This window comes from Megascapheus bottae, chromosome 7 (assembly GCF_031878675.1).
Source record: "Megascapheus bottae isolate mThoBot1 chromosome 7, mThoBot2.hap1, whole genome shotgun sequence".
In the NCBI taxonomy this organism is placed as follows: Eukaryota; Metazoa; Chordata; class Mammalia; order Rodentia; family Geomyidae; genus Megascapheus; species Megascapheus bottae.
This window is the reverse complement of record NC_143515.1, coordinates 12,330,106-12,345,875: the sequence shown is the minus strand read 5'-3', so window position 1 is coordinate 12,345,875 and position 15,770 is coordinate 12,330,106. Positions and strand designations below refer to the sequence as shown.

The following is a 15,770-nucleotide window of genomic DNA, read 5'->3' as shown; positions in this document are numbered from 1 at the left end:
ATTGTTTGTACTCTGTGATAGTTATCAGGCTTTTGGCTCTGTAGTTTCCTCTTGGTGGGCATCAAAAGTATCCTCCTTTGCCAGGACACTGGTGGTTCACACATGTAACCCTACCTAGTCAGGGAGCTGAGATCTCAGGAGGCAAAGATCGGAGGATCGGGATTCAAAGCCAGCTTGGGCAGGAAATTCAATGGGATTCTTACCTCCAATTAACTATCTTCCCCGCCCCCTCCAAGAAAAAGAAATGGAGCTGTGGCTCAAAGTAATAGAAGTGCAGCCTTGAGCACTAAAAGCTCAGGGACAGTGCTTAGGCCCTGAGTTCAACCCCAGGACCACCAGCACACACACACACACTCACACCCCTTAATTCAACCCCAGGACCACTAGCGCGCACACACACACACACACACACACACACACACACACACACACACCCCCCCCCTTATCTTCTAGGAGCTTTAGGGAAGAAGCCTGTGAAGTTTGTACAGTCTTGGTGAATTGTGCTACACTCTCTATATCAGGCTTACACAAAGGACTGAGGCTCTGTCCAGAGAGCAAGGATCAAATCTTGGAGGGTGGTTGAATTTGAGATGATGATCTCAGCATGGTGGCTGGGGGAAAAGGGTTGCAGCAAGCAGTGAGGCACACAGGAGATGTGGGGTGGTTACAGGCCATCAACAATGACAATTGCTGGGAGTACTGAGAGGTTCTCATCAGAGGGCACCTCAGTGTTCTCTGCACAACTGTCCCTGCATAAGTCTTCTGCTGCTTGAGATTAATTGTACTTGACTCTCCAGGACTGGAGTCCAGTTGAGAACCATAAATATAGAATGATCGAGAAACAAACTAATTCTGATTCCTCTGCATGTTGCCTCTTGGTAGAGAAGATGCTCAAGAGCAGGTCATAAAATTAAATTATGGTTGTTTTGTTTAAAAAGCAGTATCTTATTAGTGTATTTTAGTGAAGCTTCCATCAGTAATAGTTTAATAAACTGCTTGTGGGGGGTGAAGGCTGGAAGATCACAAGAGGCCTCAAGTTCAAGGACAGCCTGGGACCTCAACTTAAATGACTATAACAGATAATCATAGTTAAATAAACCCAATACCTCTTTCCTCTTGGGGTCTGATGAATAGTGCTGGGATGTACATGTTTTACGGTGCATGTCCTTAGGCACAGGTAATTAGGGTGGTTTTGTGACAGGAGCACAAGTTGAAGAGAGACTGAAAGTAAAGCCATGAAGGATGGTGTGCTTTAGGATTTTAGCATTCAGGATCTTAACAGATATCCTGGGGCTGCTTCTTGCAGCTCTGTGCTCTGGGGAAAAGATCTCTAGTCTAGAATCCCAGCCAGTGGATGACATGTTTTCTTCATGTCTGCCTGTTCCTGGTGATTTGACTTGACACCAGAGCCAGCACACACAGCAGCAACATTTTCTTAAATTGATAGGAAAGCACCAATTTGACTATTGATATTTTCTTTTTGTTTGTTTCTTTTTTTTTTTGCCATTTCTGGGGCTTGAACTCAGGGTCTGAGCACTGTCCTGGGGTTTTCTCAAGACTAGCACTCTACCACTTGAGCCATAGCACTACTTTTGGCTTTTCTCTATGTATGTGGAATGGAGGAATCAAACCCTGGTCTTTGTGCATGCTAGGCAAAGCACTCTACCACTAGGCCAAACTCCTGGCCTCTGTGTTTTCCTTTTTAACTGCTGCCCCATTCCAACACTCTGGCAACCACTAATCTTTTCTCCTATAATAAATTTTGTCATTTTAAGGGGAGCAGATTCTGACTGTTTTGGATTTTTTTTTTCTTTCTCAACACAATTCCCTGGAGATTTGTTCAACTTGGTGCTGCTATCCGTTGGTACTGGGACTTGAACTCATGGCCTCAAGCTCTTGCTCAGCTATTTGCTTTTTGTTGGTTAATTGGAAATGATTGATTTGTCTGGTAAACTGATTTTGAATCTTGATGCTCAGATCTCAGCTTCCTGACTAGCTAGGATTATAAGTGTGAGCCACCAGGGCTTGGCTCTGAGTTCATTTCTTAATAAGGTGAAGTTTAGATGAATGTTCATCCATTGTCAAAGCTCTTATTTATTGAAAAGACTGCCCTCCGGCTGCATTTCCCTTGTAATTCTGTGAAAAGTCAGTCATGCATCTTTTATGTGGGTCCTTTCCTGGGTCCCCATTCTTCCCCATCCATCTGGAGCCCCTTCTCCATGAGATGACATCTTAACCTCTTGTTTTCTAGGGTACAGTGCTAAACAGGACTTTTTGTTTCTAACAAGTGTACCAGAATCTGGGAAGTTGTCAGAAGAGAAGCATTTTCCTGAGGAGCTGCAGGTGGGTATACTCCTGTCCCCTCTGACATGGACATAACTCTTCTCAGGGAACCCTTCATGGATTTCCCTAACCTGTGGGAATAATTTTTTCCACCTTCCCTCACCAGCAGTGGTTTTCATTCACCATTGCAGCCGCCTTTACAAGCCAGGTTGAGAATCCTTAATTTGAAAATCTGAAGTGTTCTAGAATCTGATACTTTTTTAGTCAGTGACATAACGCCACAGTGGAAAATTCCATGCTATGGAAGTTTTATTTTGTTCTGAAAATTACTTAAAAGATGATATTACTGAGCACACCAGTGGCTCATACTTCGAATCCTCTCTACTTAGGAGGCTGAGATCTGAAGATCTCAGTCTGAAGTCAGCCCTACCAGAAAGTCTGTAAGACCTTTATCTCTAGTAAACTACCAGAATCTGGACATGGAACTCTGGTTCAAGTGATAGAATGCTAATGTTGAACAAAAAAGCTCAAGGACAGTGTATAGGCCTCAAGTTCAAGCTTCAGGATCAGCCTTCATACATACACCAGAAAAAGTATAAAGTTAGCTCAGATTATGGTCCATTTTTTACTTAGACTTGATTCCTATCTCTAGTATTCAACCTCTGAACCATGTACACGACAGAACTGAATACAGGGAGTTGGATGTGCAGAGCTGAAGGCAGCCCCAACTCTTGCCCACTTATACCCTGACTCCGCATTGTCCTCCAAAGATTCCTTTTGCACATAAATTCCTCATCATTGCCTATCAGGGACAAGGGTTGCATCGATAAAAGAGCCCTTTCCCACTCCTATCCTGTATCTGGAAGGTAGAACTTACCATTGTCTAGAAGGAGCAAAGTGGGTTGAGCAAGCCCTAAAGATCATTCTGGAATTAAACCAGGAAAAGGGGAAGTTTACAGTATAGAAAGTGACCCTGATTAGAAAAGAAAGTTGTTGGGATTCTTTTTGATAAGACATTAATATAATAGAGATCAAGTCTACAAAACACTTGATGACCCAGGAATGTTAGGCTGGGAAAGGAATTTGGATATACTACAGAAACATGAAACTAAAAAGCCTATAGAAAAGAAGAGGAGGGCTTTAATGAATTGAATATGAATACATGCTTAGTTTCGTGGACACAACACAAAGGTGGCATCAGCTCTTTGCAGAATGCTTTCAGACGAGGGCTGCACTAGTGTGCTGCAGCTTGTGGTAATACCACAAGCTGTGGGCCTGTAGGAGCCATTGTGTTTCTTGTCCTCTGCCCTGTCCCGTTGATTCTCCAACAACAGGCTGCCAGGTGAAGGATCAGAAGAGCAGTTGTCACATGCAATATCCTCTGGAGTCAAGAATTGTTAGATGACAATGAAATCTAGCCTATTTCCCCATGAGAAAGGTGATTCGTTAGTGGAATTGGTTTCTGTAAGTTATCTTTTAAAAGTTTATTATGTGTATTATGAATCTGAGTATTTGATCAGAAAATGGTAGAAAATACTGTTAAATCTGGTGGTTTGTATATTTTCCAAGAAGGGGGGAGGGAATAGAAAACGATGCTAGTTGGCCAAACACAATTAAGTGAGAAATTTATTCTTTATCTTTTCTCCTTGAGGGTGAAGAAAAGCAAGATTTGCAAATGATGGGGTCTTTTTGTAGGCCAGTCCTAGGGCTTGAACTCAGGGCCTAGGAACTGTCCTTGAGCTTTCTCAAGACTAGTGCTCTCTACCACTTGAGCCACAACACCACTTCTGGCTTTTTCTGTGCGGGTAGTACCAGGAATCAAACCCAAGGCTTCATGCATGTTAGGCAAGCACTCTACCACTAGGCCACACTCCTGGCCCCAGTGGAGTCTTCCGTGTTTTCTAAACATCTTCTTTGAAAGTGCTATCCCATGGTGCACTGCTCCTGAGAGCCATCCATGATCTAGTTTAGGTTTGAAAAATTTAAAATAAAGTGAGAAGAAAAAGGCTCTCAAGTTAGATAAGCAAGAGATAGAAAGTATGAGGGAGTTCCTTGGCAGAATAAAATGAATCCCCCTTCTGCTATAAAAAGGGGAGCTGCTGGGTGTAGTCCCAGGGTGCTGTGGTGAATACAGGTGGCAGGTAGTGCTGGTGCTGACGTAGTAAAGAGCAGAGCACCTCTGTGGAGGACATGCTCACCCTTCCCAGATGTTTTCATTTCAGGAATAGGCTGTTAGAAAGCCCCAGGATATTATTTTCTCTACTGGGAATTGAGAAAATGCAGCCAACCTCACACAGAAGACAGAAATGCCTTGGACAAACATTCTGAGTGTGTGTGTCTATGTATATATTGGGAAGGGGGGTGTCTAGCCATGGAAGATCCAGGAAGGGAGAGTGGAGAGGCAGTGGTGGGTGGACTCTTAGTCATCCCAGGACATGCAATAGTATGTTCCACAAGGCCCCTGCCCAAGAAGGATGGGCTGTTACAAATCACCCTGTGAGAGGAGTGCCTAACAAATGTGTGCATCTAAGGTATCTGGGTCCATTAAATAAGAAGGAACGTGTTTTGAATTTGGGTGCTTTAAAGAAAAGAAGAAGAGGGAGCTGCAGAAGCATTTCACAATATTGGCAAATAGCCACCGCTCAGGTAGGAGAACTAGCCATGTGATTTTAACATGCTTCTTGGAAGACTAGGCAAACACACTACCATAACATGGTCAATGAGGCATTTTAAGTTACCAGACACAAGCTCATAGAACGACTTCTGTGTGTATCACATGTATACATGTGTATAGCCAAGGCTTCCCCATATGTCTACAATAGCCTGCGTCTGGCCTCAGATTCAGCAGGAGCTGTGGAACAAATGGTCTTGCCACCCATATTGCACTGGAGACTGGAACTGAGCTTCAGCCCAAGCCTCCTGAATTGTGGCGATTCTTTGTTCTGGAACAGCCACAGAGGTTGTAGGCCACATTTGGAACTTGAGTATTCTCACCTTTGTTAGATTTCAAATCAATATTCTTCTAAGAAGGAAGTCATGGGAACCATATAGGCAGTTCTTTTTCTTGGCCACATGTGCCAGTCCATCTCCAGAACTCAAGGCAGTGAATGGGCCCTGAGAAAGGCCTGGGAAGGAGGCTGAAAGTAGTGGTTGTCACTGTAGAAAGAGGAGATCTGGTCAGATCCATCCTGTTTCTTCCTGTGACCCCTCCTGCCTGTTTTGTCCCTGTTGCAGACAACTGGGAGAATGCTTCCAGAGAGCCGTCTTGATCAACCCCTGGTCTATCAGGAACGTCTAGAGCTCATGAGAAATGTGTGCAGGGACGAGGCCCTGAAGAACCTCTCGCATACTGCAGTGTCCAAGTTTGTCCTGGATCGGATATTTGTCTGTGACAAGCACAAGATTCTTTTTTGCCAGACTCCCAAAGTTGGCAACACCCAGTGGAAGAAAGTACTGATCGTCCTAAATGGTGTGTGGCGCATGGCAAATATCTATCTGTGATATGGAGAGTTTGCCTGGGCAAGGGAGGGAATCATTTCTCCTGAAAAGACTGGCAATCTCCTAGAAGGTTCTCTATTGTTTTCCTATTACTCTCCTCTAAAAGCTGGGTTGAGGGTAATTTTTATTTTACTTCCATTACTTTTTGATCCTGAACCTAAGACCTTGCATATGCTAAGCAGAATCTGTTCCACTGAGCTCCACTGTCAGCCCTTGGTGGGGTTAATTTAGGTACTGATTATTGCCAAAGGTACATAGACAAAATCAGGATCCCCTAGTTTTAACTAGTGCAATCCCTCCCTCCTGAAGCGTGTATGCCCTTTTTGGATCCATTTTCTGATTCATTGTGGTCCCAGTAGGTCCATGCATTGTTCAGATGTGTCAAGGCTCCTGACTCCAGAAGCTGCACAAGGCTGCCCTCACAGTATGCCCTCTGTAGGGAAAGGTGCCTGCACTCTGGAGCCTAGAAGGACAGCCCCACCTCATGGGCCATAGGCCTCTTCACCTGCCAACCACGTAGTCCATATCAGTTAGGTAGAAAGTAATTGCTCTTTATTTTCTGCTAAGCATCTGTTGTTTGGGGAAATCTGATGTTTACTGGGGAACAGATGAGATTGCAGGAAAGTGATAGAGGCCTTGGTAGTGCTGCTGGCACATGTGGCATTGCATTTATTCACTGCAGTTTTTGATTACTTGCTGTTGCTTTTAGACACCAGGTTTGTTTAAATTCCAATTAGTCTGAACTTATTGAAGATAATTGTGTGCTTCTGGAGTAATATGACAGTATGTTAGAGTGTTGAGCAACCAAGGCAATGTGAAGCATTGTAATTTAAAGAAGTATACACTCCCAAGGACAAGTAAAATAGGAATAGGCTGCAGTGTATGCCAATATCAAAAATACCTCTTGTTAACCTTATTACTAGGCGTGAAGTTTTTTAGTTCTCATATTAGTTACAAATTAAAAAAGAAAGAAAGAAGGAAAGAAAGAAAGAAAGATGGGAAGGCAGGCAGGCAGGAAAGAAGGAAGGGACCATCCTGGCTTTAGCACCTGCCACAGTCCCAATTTTGATGAGACCATAATTAGAGTATAAGTCTGTGCATGTGCATGTGCATGCGCATGTCCTGGTGTGGAGCACTGTTCCTGAACTTTGTTTTTTGGGGTTTTTTTTGCCAGTCCTGGGGCTTGAACTTAGGGCCTGGGCACTGTCCTTAGGCTTTCTCAAGACTAGCACTCTACCACTTGAGCCACAGTAACACTTCTGGCTTTTTCTGTGTATGTGGTAGCAAGGAATCCAACCCAGGGCTTCATGCATGCTAAGCAGGCACTCTACCACTAGGCCATACTCCTGACCCCTGTTTCTGCACTTTTTTACTCAAGGCTAGTGCAGTACCACTGGAGCCACAATTCCACTTGTGGCTTTTTGTGGTTAATTGGAGATTAGAATCTCATATTTTTCTGCATGGGCCAGCTTCAAACCATGATCCTCAAATCTCAGCCTCCTGAGTAGCCAGGATTACAGGTGTGAGCCACTGACACCCAGCTAGACTTTAGTTTTGAGAGAGCATTTGTTACTCTCCAGATCATTGTTTCATCTGTAGATTCAAGTCAGTAATCTCAGCCTGTGTATTTGTAAAATAACCTGAGTTTATATAATCATTTCATTTGCATTTCTTACAAAATAAAAACTAAAGCAAAAATCCAGAAATGGATTTACCAGATGTTATAATAAAACAGGGGCAGTCCCAGTAGCTGTTCTGCCATCCCTCAGTGCACTTGGACAGAGGCAGGGACAGGTACAAATGCAGATCCACTGGCCTGCTTCTGATTTATTCTGTGATCCTCTTGAAGCCCAGGCTCATGTTAGCTATTCTGCAGCCATGACCCAGGATGCAGCACTGAGTTCTGAACTCACCTTATATATCTGGAAGAAGAGTGAATGTCAGCAGTCAGGGCTGAAGCCACCTCCTAGATAGCCAGGACTCAGAGTCGGCATAGAGTTGGATAGAGAATTTTGCCAGAGGGGAGGCTGAGCCCTTCTCAGCCCCATGACCACTTTAGTTCCATTTGTCCTACATTGGGAAAGGAGACCTTGCCCAGTCTCCAGGCCTAGGCAGGGCACTCCCTCCTCCAGGCTCTGAAGCACCTAGTTCCACTGTTGACACTGTCCTGCCCTATCCTCAGGCACAACTCTTCTCCTTCAGCTCCTTTTGCTTTCTTTAAAAAAAAAGAAATATATATATATATATATATATATATATATATATATATATATATATACGTAAACTGTAACCTTCAGTTGTACAGAAGAGTTTCCACTCATCCTGTCAGTTTGTGAGTACAGTGCATCTCAATCCATGTCACCCCTCTCGGGCCTCATCCCTTTCTACCCACAACATAGCTTTCAGTTTCTTGATGTTCATCTCATTAACTGTAGGTTAATGGTTCAAAAATGAATGGATCACAGCTCTCATAACTTCAGCCAAGTTTTTTAGTATTCAGTGTGGCCTGCCATGAGGCTGCTGGAGAACAACCACTGGAGGCACAGAGTGTCATGCCACAAGAGCACAAACTGGCAGTGGAGAGGAGGCCTTTGGAGGTGCCACTGCCCCTCTATCAGTAGAATAAGTATTGTTGGTGCTAGGAATTCAGTTTGCTTGTCCTGAATTCCTTTTGTTTTTCAATTTTTATTATTTATTTTTGGTTGGTAGTGGGGCTTGAACTCAGGGCCTAGGTGCTGTCCCTGAGCTTTTCAGTTCAGGGCTAGCACTCTACCATTTTGAGCCATAGCGCATTCCTGTTTTTTCTGGTTGTTTATGGAGATTCGTGTCTTGTGGTCTTTCCTGCCTAAGCTGCCTTTGAACTATGATCCTCAGATCTCAGCCTCCTGAGTAGCTAGGATTACAGATGTGAGCCACTGGTGCCTGGCTAATTTCTATTTTTTATTATTACTATGAAGATGATGTGCTGGGAAGTTACAGTTTTATGAGGCCCTGAGTTCTTTAAAGGAAGACTTAGTCCAACATATGTATTACCAGGAGCATGAACTGTCATAATTTGCACTGTCCTTCCCCGCACCCCTTGGCAAGATTTTTACTTAACTTTCTCACCCTGCCAATTTAAATGCATACCCTTGAACTTTGGAGGTGTCATATGTGTCATGGGGAATGTGGCACCCAAGAAGAGTCAGATGAGCACTTTTCTATAAGGGTCCCTTGGAAGCAGCCAACATAACTCTTCTTTCCTTCTAAGGAGCATTTCCTTCCATCGAGGAGATCCCTGAAAATGTGGTTCATGACCATGAGAAGAATGGCCTTCCTCGCCTGTCTTCGTACAGCAAAGCAGGAATTCAGAAGCGGTAAGAGCAGGTTTTTCAAAAGGGAGAAGTGATTAAAAAAGCAAAAAAAAAAAAAAAAACAAAAAAAAACCTCCAAAGGAAGTTTGGCAAAACCCCAGCCTCTGTTTGTACTTTGTGTGTTCCAAATCACTCTGAGGACCACAGGGGCTACTGGTTTGTGCTGTTGAGGAGCCTCAGGTGTGTATGTGTGTGTGCTCAGTATTCAGTGCTTTGAAGCTCTCCTGTACTCATGAGAATTTGAAGACTTTAGCCTTACTGTCCTACAACCCACTAACTTGATATAATCTTTCCCTTCTCTCCCCAGTCTCAAGGATTAAACTTGGGGCTCTCCTTTACCTTCTTTACTCAGGGTTGGCATTCTACCACTTCATTCATACCTCCACTTTCACCTTTTGGGTGGTTATTTGGAGATAAGTCTCATAGACTGTTCTGCCCAGATTAGCTTCAGACCTTGATCTTCCAATCTCAGCCTCTTGAGTAGCTAGAATTACAGATGTGAGCCACTGGCACCAAGCCACTGGCTCAATGTAACCTTAATAGAAATTAATAGATTTCATTGTGCTTTGGTTTTACTAGGTTTTTGTGAATTCCCTTACCGAGTAAGGTATTTCTTCATAAAAGAGAAGTGTGGGTTGTAGAGTACCCCACCAATGTGTCTGACTTTTTTCTCTAAAGCATGTGGCTACTTCTCCAGGTGTGGTGTGGGCTGGATCCATTGCAAGCAGGTCAGGATACAATCCTCCCCAAATAGAGCAATGAATGGGAAAGTAGTTGGAATCTTGGCTGTGAAGTGGCCCCACCGCACCAGGTGTTGAGGAATGAATGTGTGTAGCCCCCCAAGCAGGTTACCAGCTGGGCCTCACTTTCAGTCTTCCCAGCTGTATAAACCACTGCTGAGAAGACTCCTACTGGGAAGCCTGCTTCACTCTGCCCAGGGCTTTTATGAGCCTGTGAGTCACAACTGGTAGATATTCTAGCTACTCCAGAAGCTAAGGACTGAGGATCAAGATGCTAAGCCAGCCCCTGCAGAAAATACTTGTCTCCAATTAACTAACAAAAAGCCAGAAGTAGAGTTGTGGCTCAAGTGGCAGAGCACCAGTCTTGTGCAAAAAAGCCAGTTAAGAGCTTGAGGCCCTGAGTTCAAGCCCCAGTACTGGCATACGTACAAAAGACAAGCAGACCATGGAGAACAGATTGGGACATGTATGAGCATGGCATAAATGCAGCATTGTCATCATTGTCATTCTGTTGTCATCATCACTGCTGTAGGCCCTTCATGCTAGTGCCCTTGCTCTGTTAGAGCCACTCCTAGCCACTCACACAGGCCCTCTGAAGTGTACAATTCACATTCTATTTTCTCTCCCTATTTTGCTCTATTTTCCCTCTCCTTGAGAAGTTTCTATTGGAATTTTGAAATTATAACCTTAAAGTAGTTTTCTCTAAAGTCAGTTCATCTTGATGCCAATGGTTTTATGACCAGAAATAAAATTTCTAGAAGTTCTTGATGTCTTGAATTAATTCAAATAAAGCAAAACACAACCCCTAGGATGCCTGTATCCTTGACAGTTGATTTCTCCTAGCCTCTGTTTCCTTACCCATAAAGATGTTAATAACAGAATCAGAGCACAGGGGGCCAGGAGTTTGGCCTAGTGGTAGAATGCTTGCCTAGCATGCATGATGATCTGGGTTTGATTCCTTGGCACCATATATACAGAAAAAGCCAGAAGTGCTGTGGCTCAAGTGGTAGAGCTCTAGCTTTGAGAAAGCCCAAGGACAGTGCTCAGACCCTGAGTTCAAGCCCCAGGACTGGCAAAAAAAAAAAAAAAGAATCGGGGCACAGGGTCTTGAAGTGGATTAAGGAAGCCGTGTGGGATCCCCACATCAGGGTCCTCCTGAAGCATTCCTTCCTCTCAGACCTTCAGAGAATCCTCTTCCATGGGGATCAAGTTAACTTCTCTTTGTTCTATTTTCCTCCCTTAGGCTGAAAACATACTTCAAGTTTTTTATCGTTAGAGATCCTTTTGAAAGACTGATTTCTGCGTTTAAGGACAAGTTTGTTCACAATCCCCGCTTTGAACCATGGTACAGACATGATATCGCTCCTGGAATCATCAGGAAATACAGGAGGAACCGGACAGAGACCAAGGGCATCCAGTTTGAAGATTTTGTGCGCTACCTCGGTGATCCAAACCACAGGTGGCTAGACCTTCAGTTTGGGGAGCACATCATCCACTGGGTGACGTATGTAGAGCTCTGCGCACCCTGTGAGATAAAGTACAGTGTGGTTGGACATCATGAGACTTTGGAGGAAGACGCCCCGTATATCCTGAGGGAAGCTGGCATAGACCACCTGGTGTCTTATCCAACTATCCCTCCAGGCATTACCGTGTATAACAAAACCAAGGTGGAACACTACTTCCTGGGCATCAGCAAACGAGATATCCGACGCCTATATGCACGTTTTGAAGGGGACTTTAAGCTGTTTGGGTATCAGAAACCAGATTTTTTGTTAAATTAATATATAGGACCTATGAATCTAGTTTGTTAGTCCAGGGGCTAACCAGGTGGAGATCTGAGAATAGAAATGACACTTGCTCTGTCACACCCCTCCTTAAGCCCCTCCAAGGTCTCCCATGGTCCAGTGAGCAGAAGGTGCTGGACCCTGATGCTTAGCTTGGATGTTATGCCCATGTCATCTGGATGCCACTGGCCTTTTCCTCATGGTCAGCTAGATTTGGGAAGCATGTCATAGCCTTAGGGCTGCTTCCCTCTGCTGTGGTAGTCATTAGCACTGAGGCTTTCCCTGCTGGCTGGTTGAGGAGGTCACCTATGCCAGGTGATGGCAGGAACGGTACCTGGCAGTACTTCGAAAAGGGATAGAAAAGTTGAGGGACTGCCAAAGTCATCAAAGCCCTTGCAGGATCTGAGTGAGAAAAAGGACTCTTCCTTTTATAAATTGTCACTACTGTAACCATGGAGGCAAATCAGATTTCTTTGATCATTGAGTTCTCATGGCATTTGCTGATGACCACAGAATGGTTCCAGTGATTCATCATTTGAGAACCCATCTCTGGGCAATTCTAGCCTGTTTTCCAGAATATTCCCACCACATGCCTATATCAGTGGAGCATAGGACACAGAGGATTAGAAAGTAAGGGGAGTGTAAATTCTAACTGAGAAGGTTATGCTGTGCTTTAACATCGCATGATAGAGGAAGTACTAGCAGATTTGGGTGCCTCCATTCTGACCCATTTGTCTCTTGTCTTTGACTGTTCAATCCGGGTGGTTCTCCACCTGCTCCCTCACCAGCCTGCATTGTCCTCAGAAGAGAGACCAGACAGATGGACCAACCAGGAGGAAACTGCACTCAGACTAGCCAGGGCAGCATGCCAGCATTCAGAACTCAGTGCTGCTTATACATGTCCACGTGTTTCATCTCAGCAAGCCCGTTTCTGATATGCCACCATTCTAGACTGAATGGCTAGAAGTTGGATAACCAGTTCACCAGCAATAAAATCTTAGGCTGAGGCAGCCTCCAGGAACAAGTCTTCCAGGCAATGAGGCCTGCCCCAGTGAGAATCAAGCCACAGTGATCATTTCAGATGCCCTCTAGCTACAAGGGCTGGGGAGAGGTAACCAGTTGTTTCCCCAAGTGAGTCCCTGGAGCTCACATCTGCAATGTCATTGCTATGAGTGAGCCAGCTTTTTTTTTTTTTTTAAGCAGCCTCAACCTTCCTATTCCCTCCCAAAAGTTCCCTGAATTTATAAATATGAAAGATAAGAAATTTACAGTATGTGCCAAACTTAACATATGTTATAGTCCTAGAGGAAATGCTCTGGGGCCTTGGTGCAATCCCTGCAACAGAACCAGTGACAGAAGTGAGGCTCACCTCTCCCTTTTCCACTGACACACCAAGGATGTAACACGAGTTATTTTTCTATACAGAGTTCTAGCAAAGCCTTGTTTAAAAAAAATCACTTCAGACCTAATGAGCTGATTGATTGCCTCTTTCCTCTTTGAAAAGTAACAGTGCATAATGTATATGAATGTAAGGCCTTAAGGTTAGCCCTAATTAAAATGGCATTTTCTCTCAGAAACAAAAGATTGCCTATCTGGATTGGTATTGTTTTCCCTCCCCATTGGCACTTGGATGATTTTCCTAACGTAGTTTGCCAAACACAACAGAGATACTGTTACCAAAATATCTCGAATATGGCAGAGTATACCTGGGACAAGCCACCTACACCTGCAGTAGCCTTCCCTCATCCTCCCACCTAGGCCCCGGAAGTCCCTTTTGATACATTCAGAATCACCTTCCTTCCCCTCAGCCTTACAGGAGGCAATACTCTGTCTCCTAGTCATTACCTCACTGTTCCAGCGTGCTTGATTTTCTCCCCACACTTCTGCCCCAAAGGAGCTTTTCTGCCACAAACCTGGCCTTGTCTTTTCTGGCAGTCTATTCTTTGGGTTGGGTTTTCTAATCCCACTGGGGCAGCAGACCCATTGGGGGCCCTGCCCCTTTAGCTTGGTACTTGGTCTGCTTTAGAGGCTGCTTATGTGGTTTTCAGGACTTGTCCTCTGAAACAGGAGGAATCAGCCTGTCCCTTGGCAGGGGCCCTCTAAGTCTGCAAGAAAGAGCGCCTCTGATCTCCAGGCTGTCCTCAGGGTCCTGCTTAACATAGTGAGTATATGTTCAATCTGCCATCCATCTAATTTTCTGTTTTTCATGGTAGCTCACACTTTCTGCTGAAGTCATCCTGGCTTCTGTTGGAACCCACATCAACCCCTGTATCAGGTGCCCTCTGATAGAGATACACTTGCTATTTTCTCTGCATTTGCCTCTGTGTTTTTGTTTTTTTAAATAATACCAACACGCTGAGAACTTTCTAAATCTTATTTTCTTTGCAGGGAGGGAAAGTTTAAGAAAGGGTCTTCAACCAGTGGTCCAGACTTGGTTGGAACTTACTACATAGCCTAGGCTGGACTCATACTCTTGATCCTCTCACCTGGAATTAATAGGTACGAGTCAGCACACTTGGCATACCAAAATCATTAGGTTCTGGTTGCTTTTTGTTTAATAATTCAAGCTTTAAGTCATTTTTCTCTCATCACATTTTGCCATAGATAAACCTCAACTTGCTATCATTACTTAGTGATAAGTTGAAAACATAACATTGAAATGCACTTAGTACACCTAACCTACCCACATCATAGCTTACTGTGGAATATCAATTCTGGCATTCCTGTAAATAGCATCTTTCACTGAGCTTACTTAAAAAGGATCAAATAGCCAGATGGCCTTTGGCTCACACCTGTAATCGTAGCTACTCAAGAGGCTGAGATCTGAGCATCAGTGTTCAAAGCCAACCCAGGCAGAAAACATCTGTGAGACTTTTATCTCCCATCAACTACTCAGATAAAGCCAGAAATGGTGCTGTAGCTCAAGTAATAGAGCACTAGCCTTGAGCACAAAGAGGCTCAGGGACAGTGCCTAGGTCCAGAGTTCAAGCCCCAGGACTGGCAAAAAAAAAAAAATCAAATATGAAAATACAGAAAACTAAATAAGTGGTTCTTGAAGACAAACGTATTGGGGCTTCGGTCCTGCATAGAATTGTAGACTTGATCTACTGTTACTGCAGATTAGCTCAAGGTATGGTCCAGGAGCTCACCTACAGCTCTGCCCAGACAAAGTGTATGAGGTGACTCCTGCTTAGCTCTATTATATTCATGATGTGAGATCTGACTCTCCTGTCGCAATTGGGAATGTACTCTTAGGGATGCCTTTTAAGCATGATAAAATTTTGGTCATCCTAATAAGGATACTTTCTCTATCTGGCCATTTATTCGTTTCTTCACCCCCCCCCACCCCCATGGCACTTCCACACGCATAAAGTCTTTGATCCTGAAAAGGACTGTGGATTGGGAAGGGCATTGTTGCTTCCAGTCACGTAGCAGTCTATACTTGTTGATTTCCAAACCAATCTTCTTGCCATCATATTGTGGGTTGTCTCTTGCTCTGCTTCAGGGCTCTAGTGCTTGAACTCAGGGCCTGGGCATGGTTTTTTAGCTTTTTCTCTCAAAGCTAGTGCTCTACCATTTGAGCTACACCTTTACTTCTGGCTTTTTGGTGGTTAATTGGAGATAAAAGTCTCATGATCTAAGCCTTAGGAGTAGCTAAGAGTACAGGCATGAGCCACTAGTGCCCATTCTGGAAATGTTTTAAATGGTATTTGTGGAGTAAAGATCCTGATTAAAACCAAAAAATAACAATTTTCTTCTAGAATGTTTCAGGGAATAAGCTTGTTTTCGTTACTAGTTTTCTTTCATGTATTTACTTCTGGTATCAATCATTACATTTATTTAAACCTATTCTCATATAATGAATTGTTTTTACTTTAGTAGTTAATGCAATGTTTATAGGAATACATAAGATAATATATGTGCCTTTATTACATGTACCCGAAAAATTTTGCATGCCTATCTCCCTAGTACTTCACAAATTTTGCTTTCCACTTCAAGTTTCTCTCAGGATACTCATTCTGGACCATGAATAAGGAGATTTCTTGCAGAGACTAGAATTCTGAGTTCATACTCAGAGACTAGAGAGTACAGACCAACTGGAAATTATAAGA

The 15,770-nt window shown here is 43.8% G+C and overlaps 1 protein-coding gene across 3 annotated transcripts in view; it reads left to right on the top strand.

Moving 5' to 3' along the window:
* The window catches only part of Chst10 (carbohydrate sulfotransferase 10), a 31,500-nt gene extending 16,077 nt beyond the window's left edge, over window positions 1-15,423 (top strand). For all 3 annotated transcript variants that reach the window (XM_090336514.1, XM_090336512.1, XM_090336513.1), the window contains 4 exons: window positions 2,252-2,343; window positions 5,518-5,752; window positions 9,032-9,137; window positions 11,118-15,423. In XM_090336514.1, coding sequence (XP_090192640.1) covers window positions 2,252-2,343; window positions 5,518-5,752; window positions 9,032-9,137; window positions 11,118-11,655 — 971 coding nt within the window. In that variant the 3' untranslated portion in view covers window positions 11,656-15,423. The remainder of the gene's footprint in view (window positions 1-2,251; window positions 2,344-5,517; window positions 5,753-9,031; window positions 9,138-11,117) is intronic.
* Window positions 15,424-15,770: the final 347 nt, after the last annotated feature.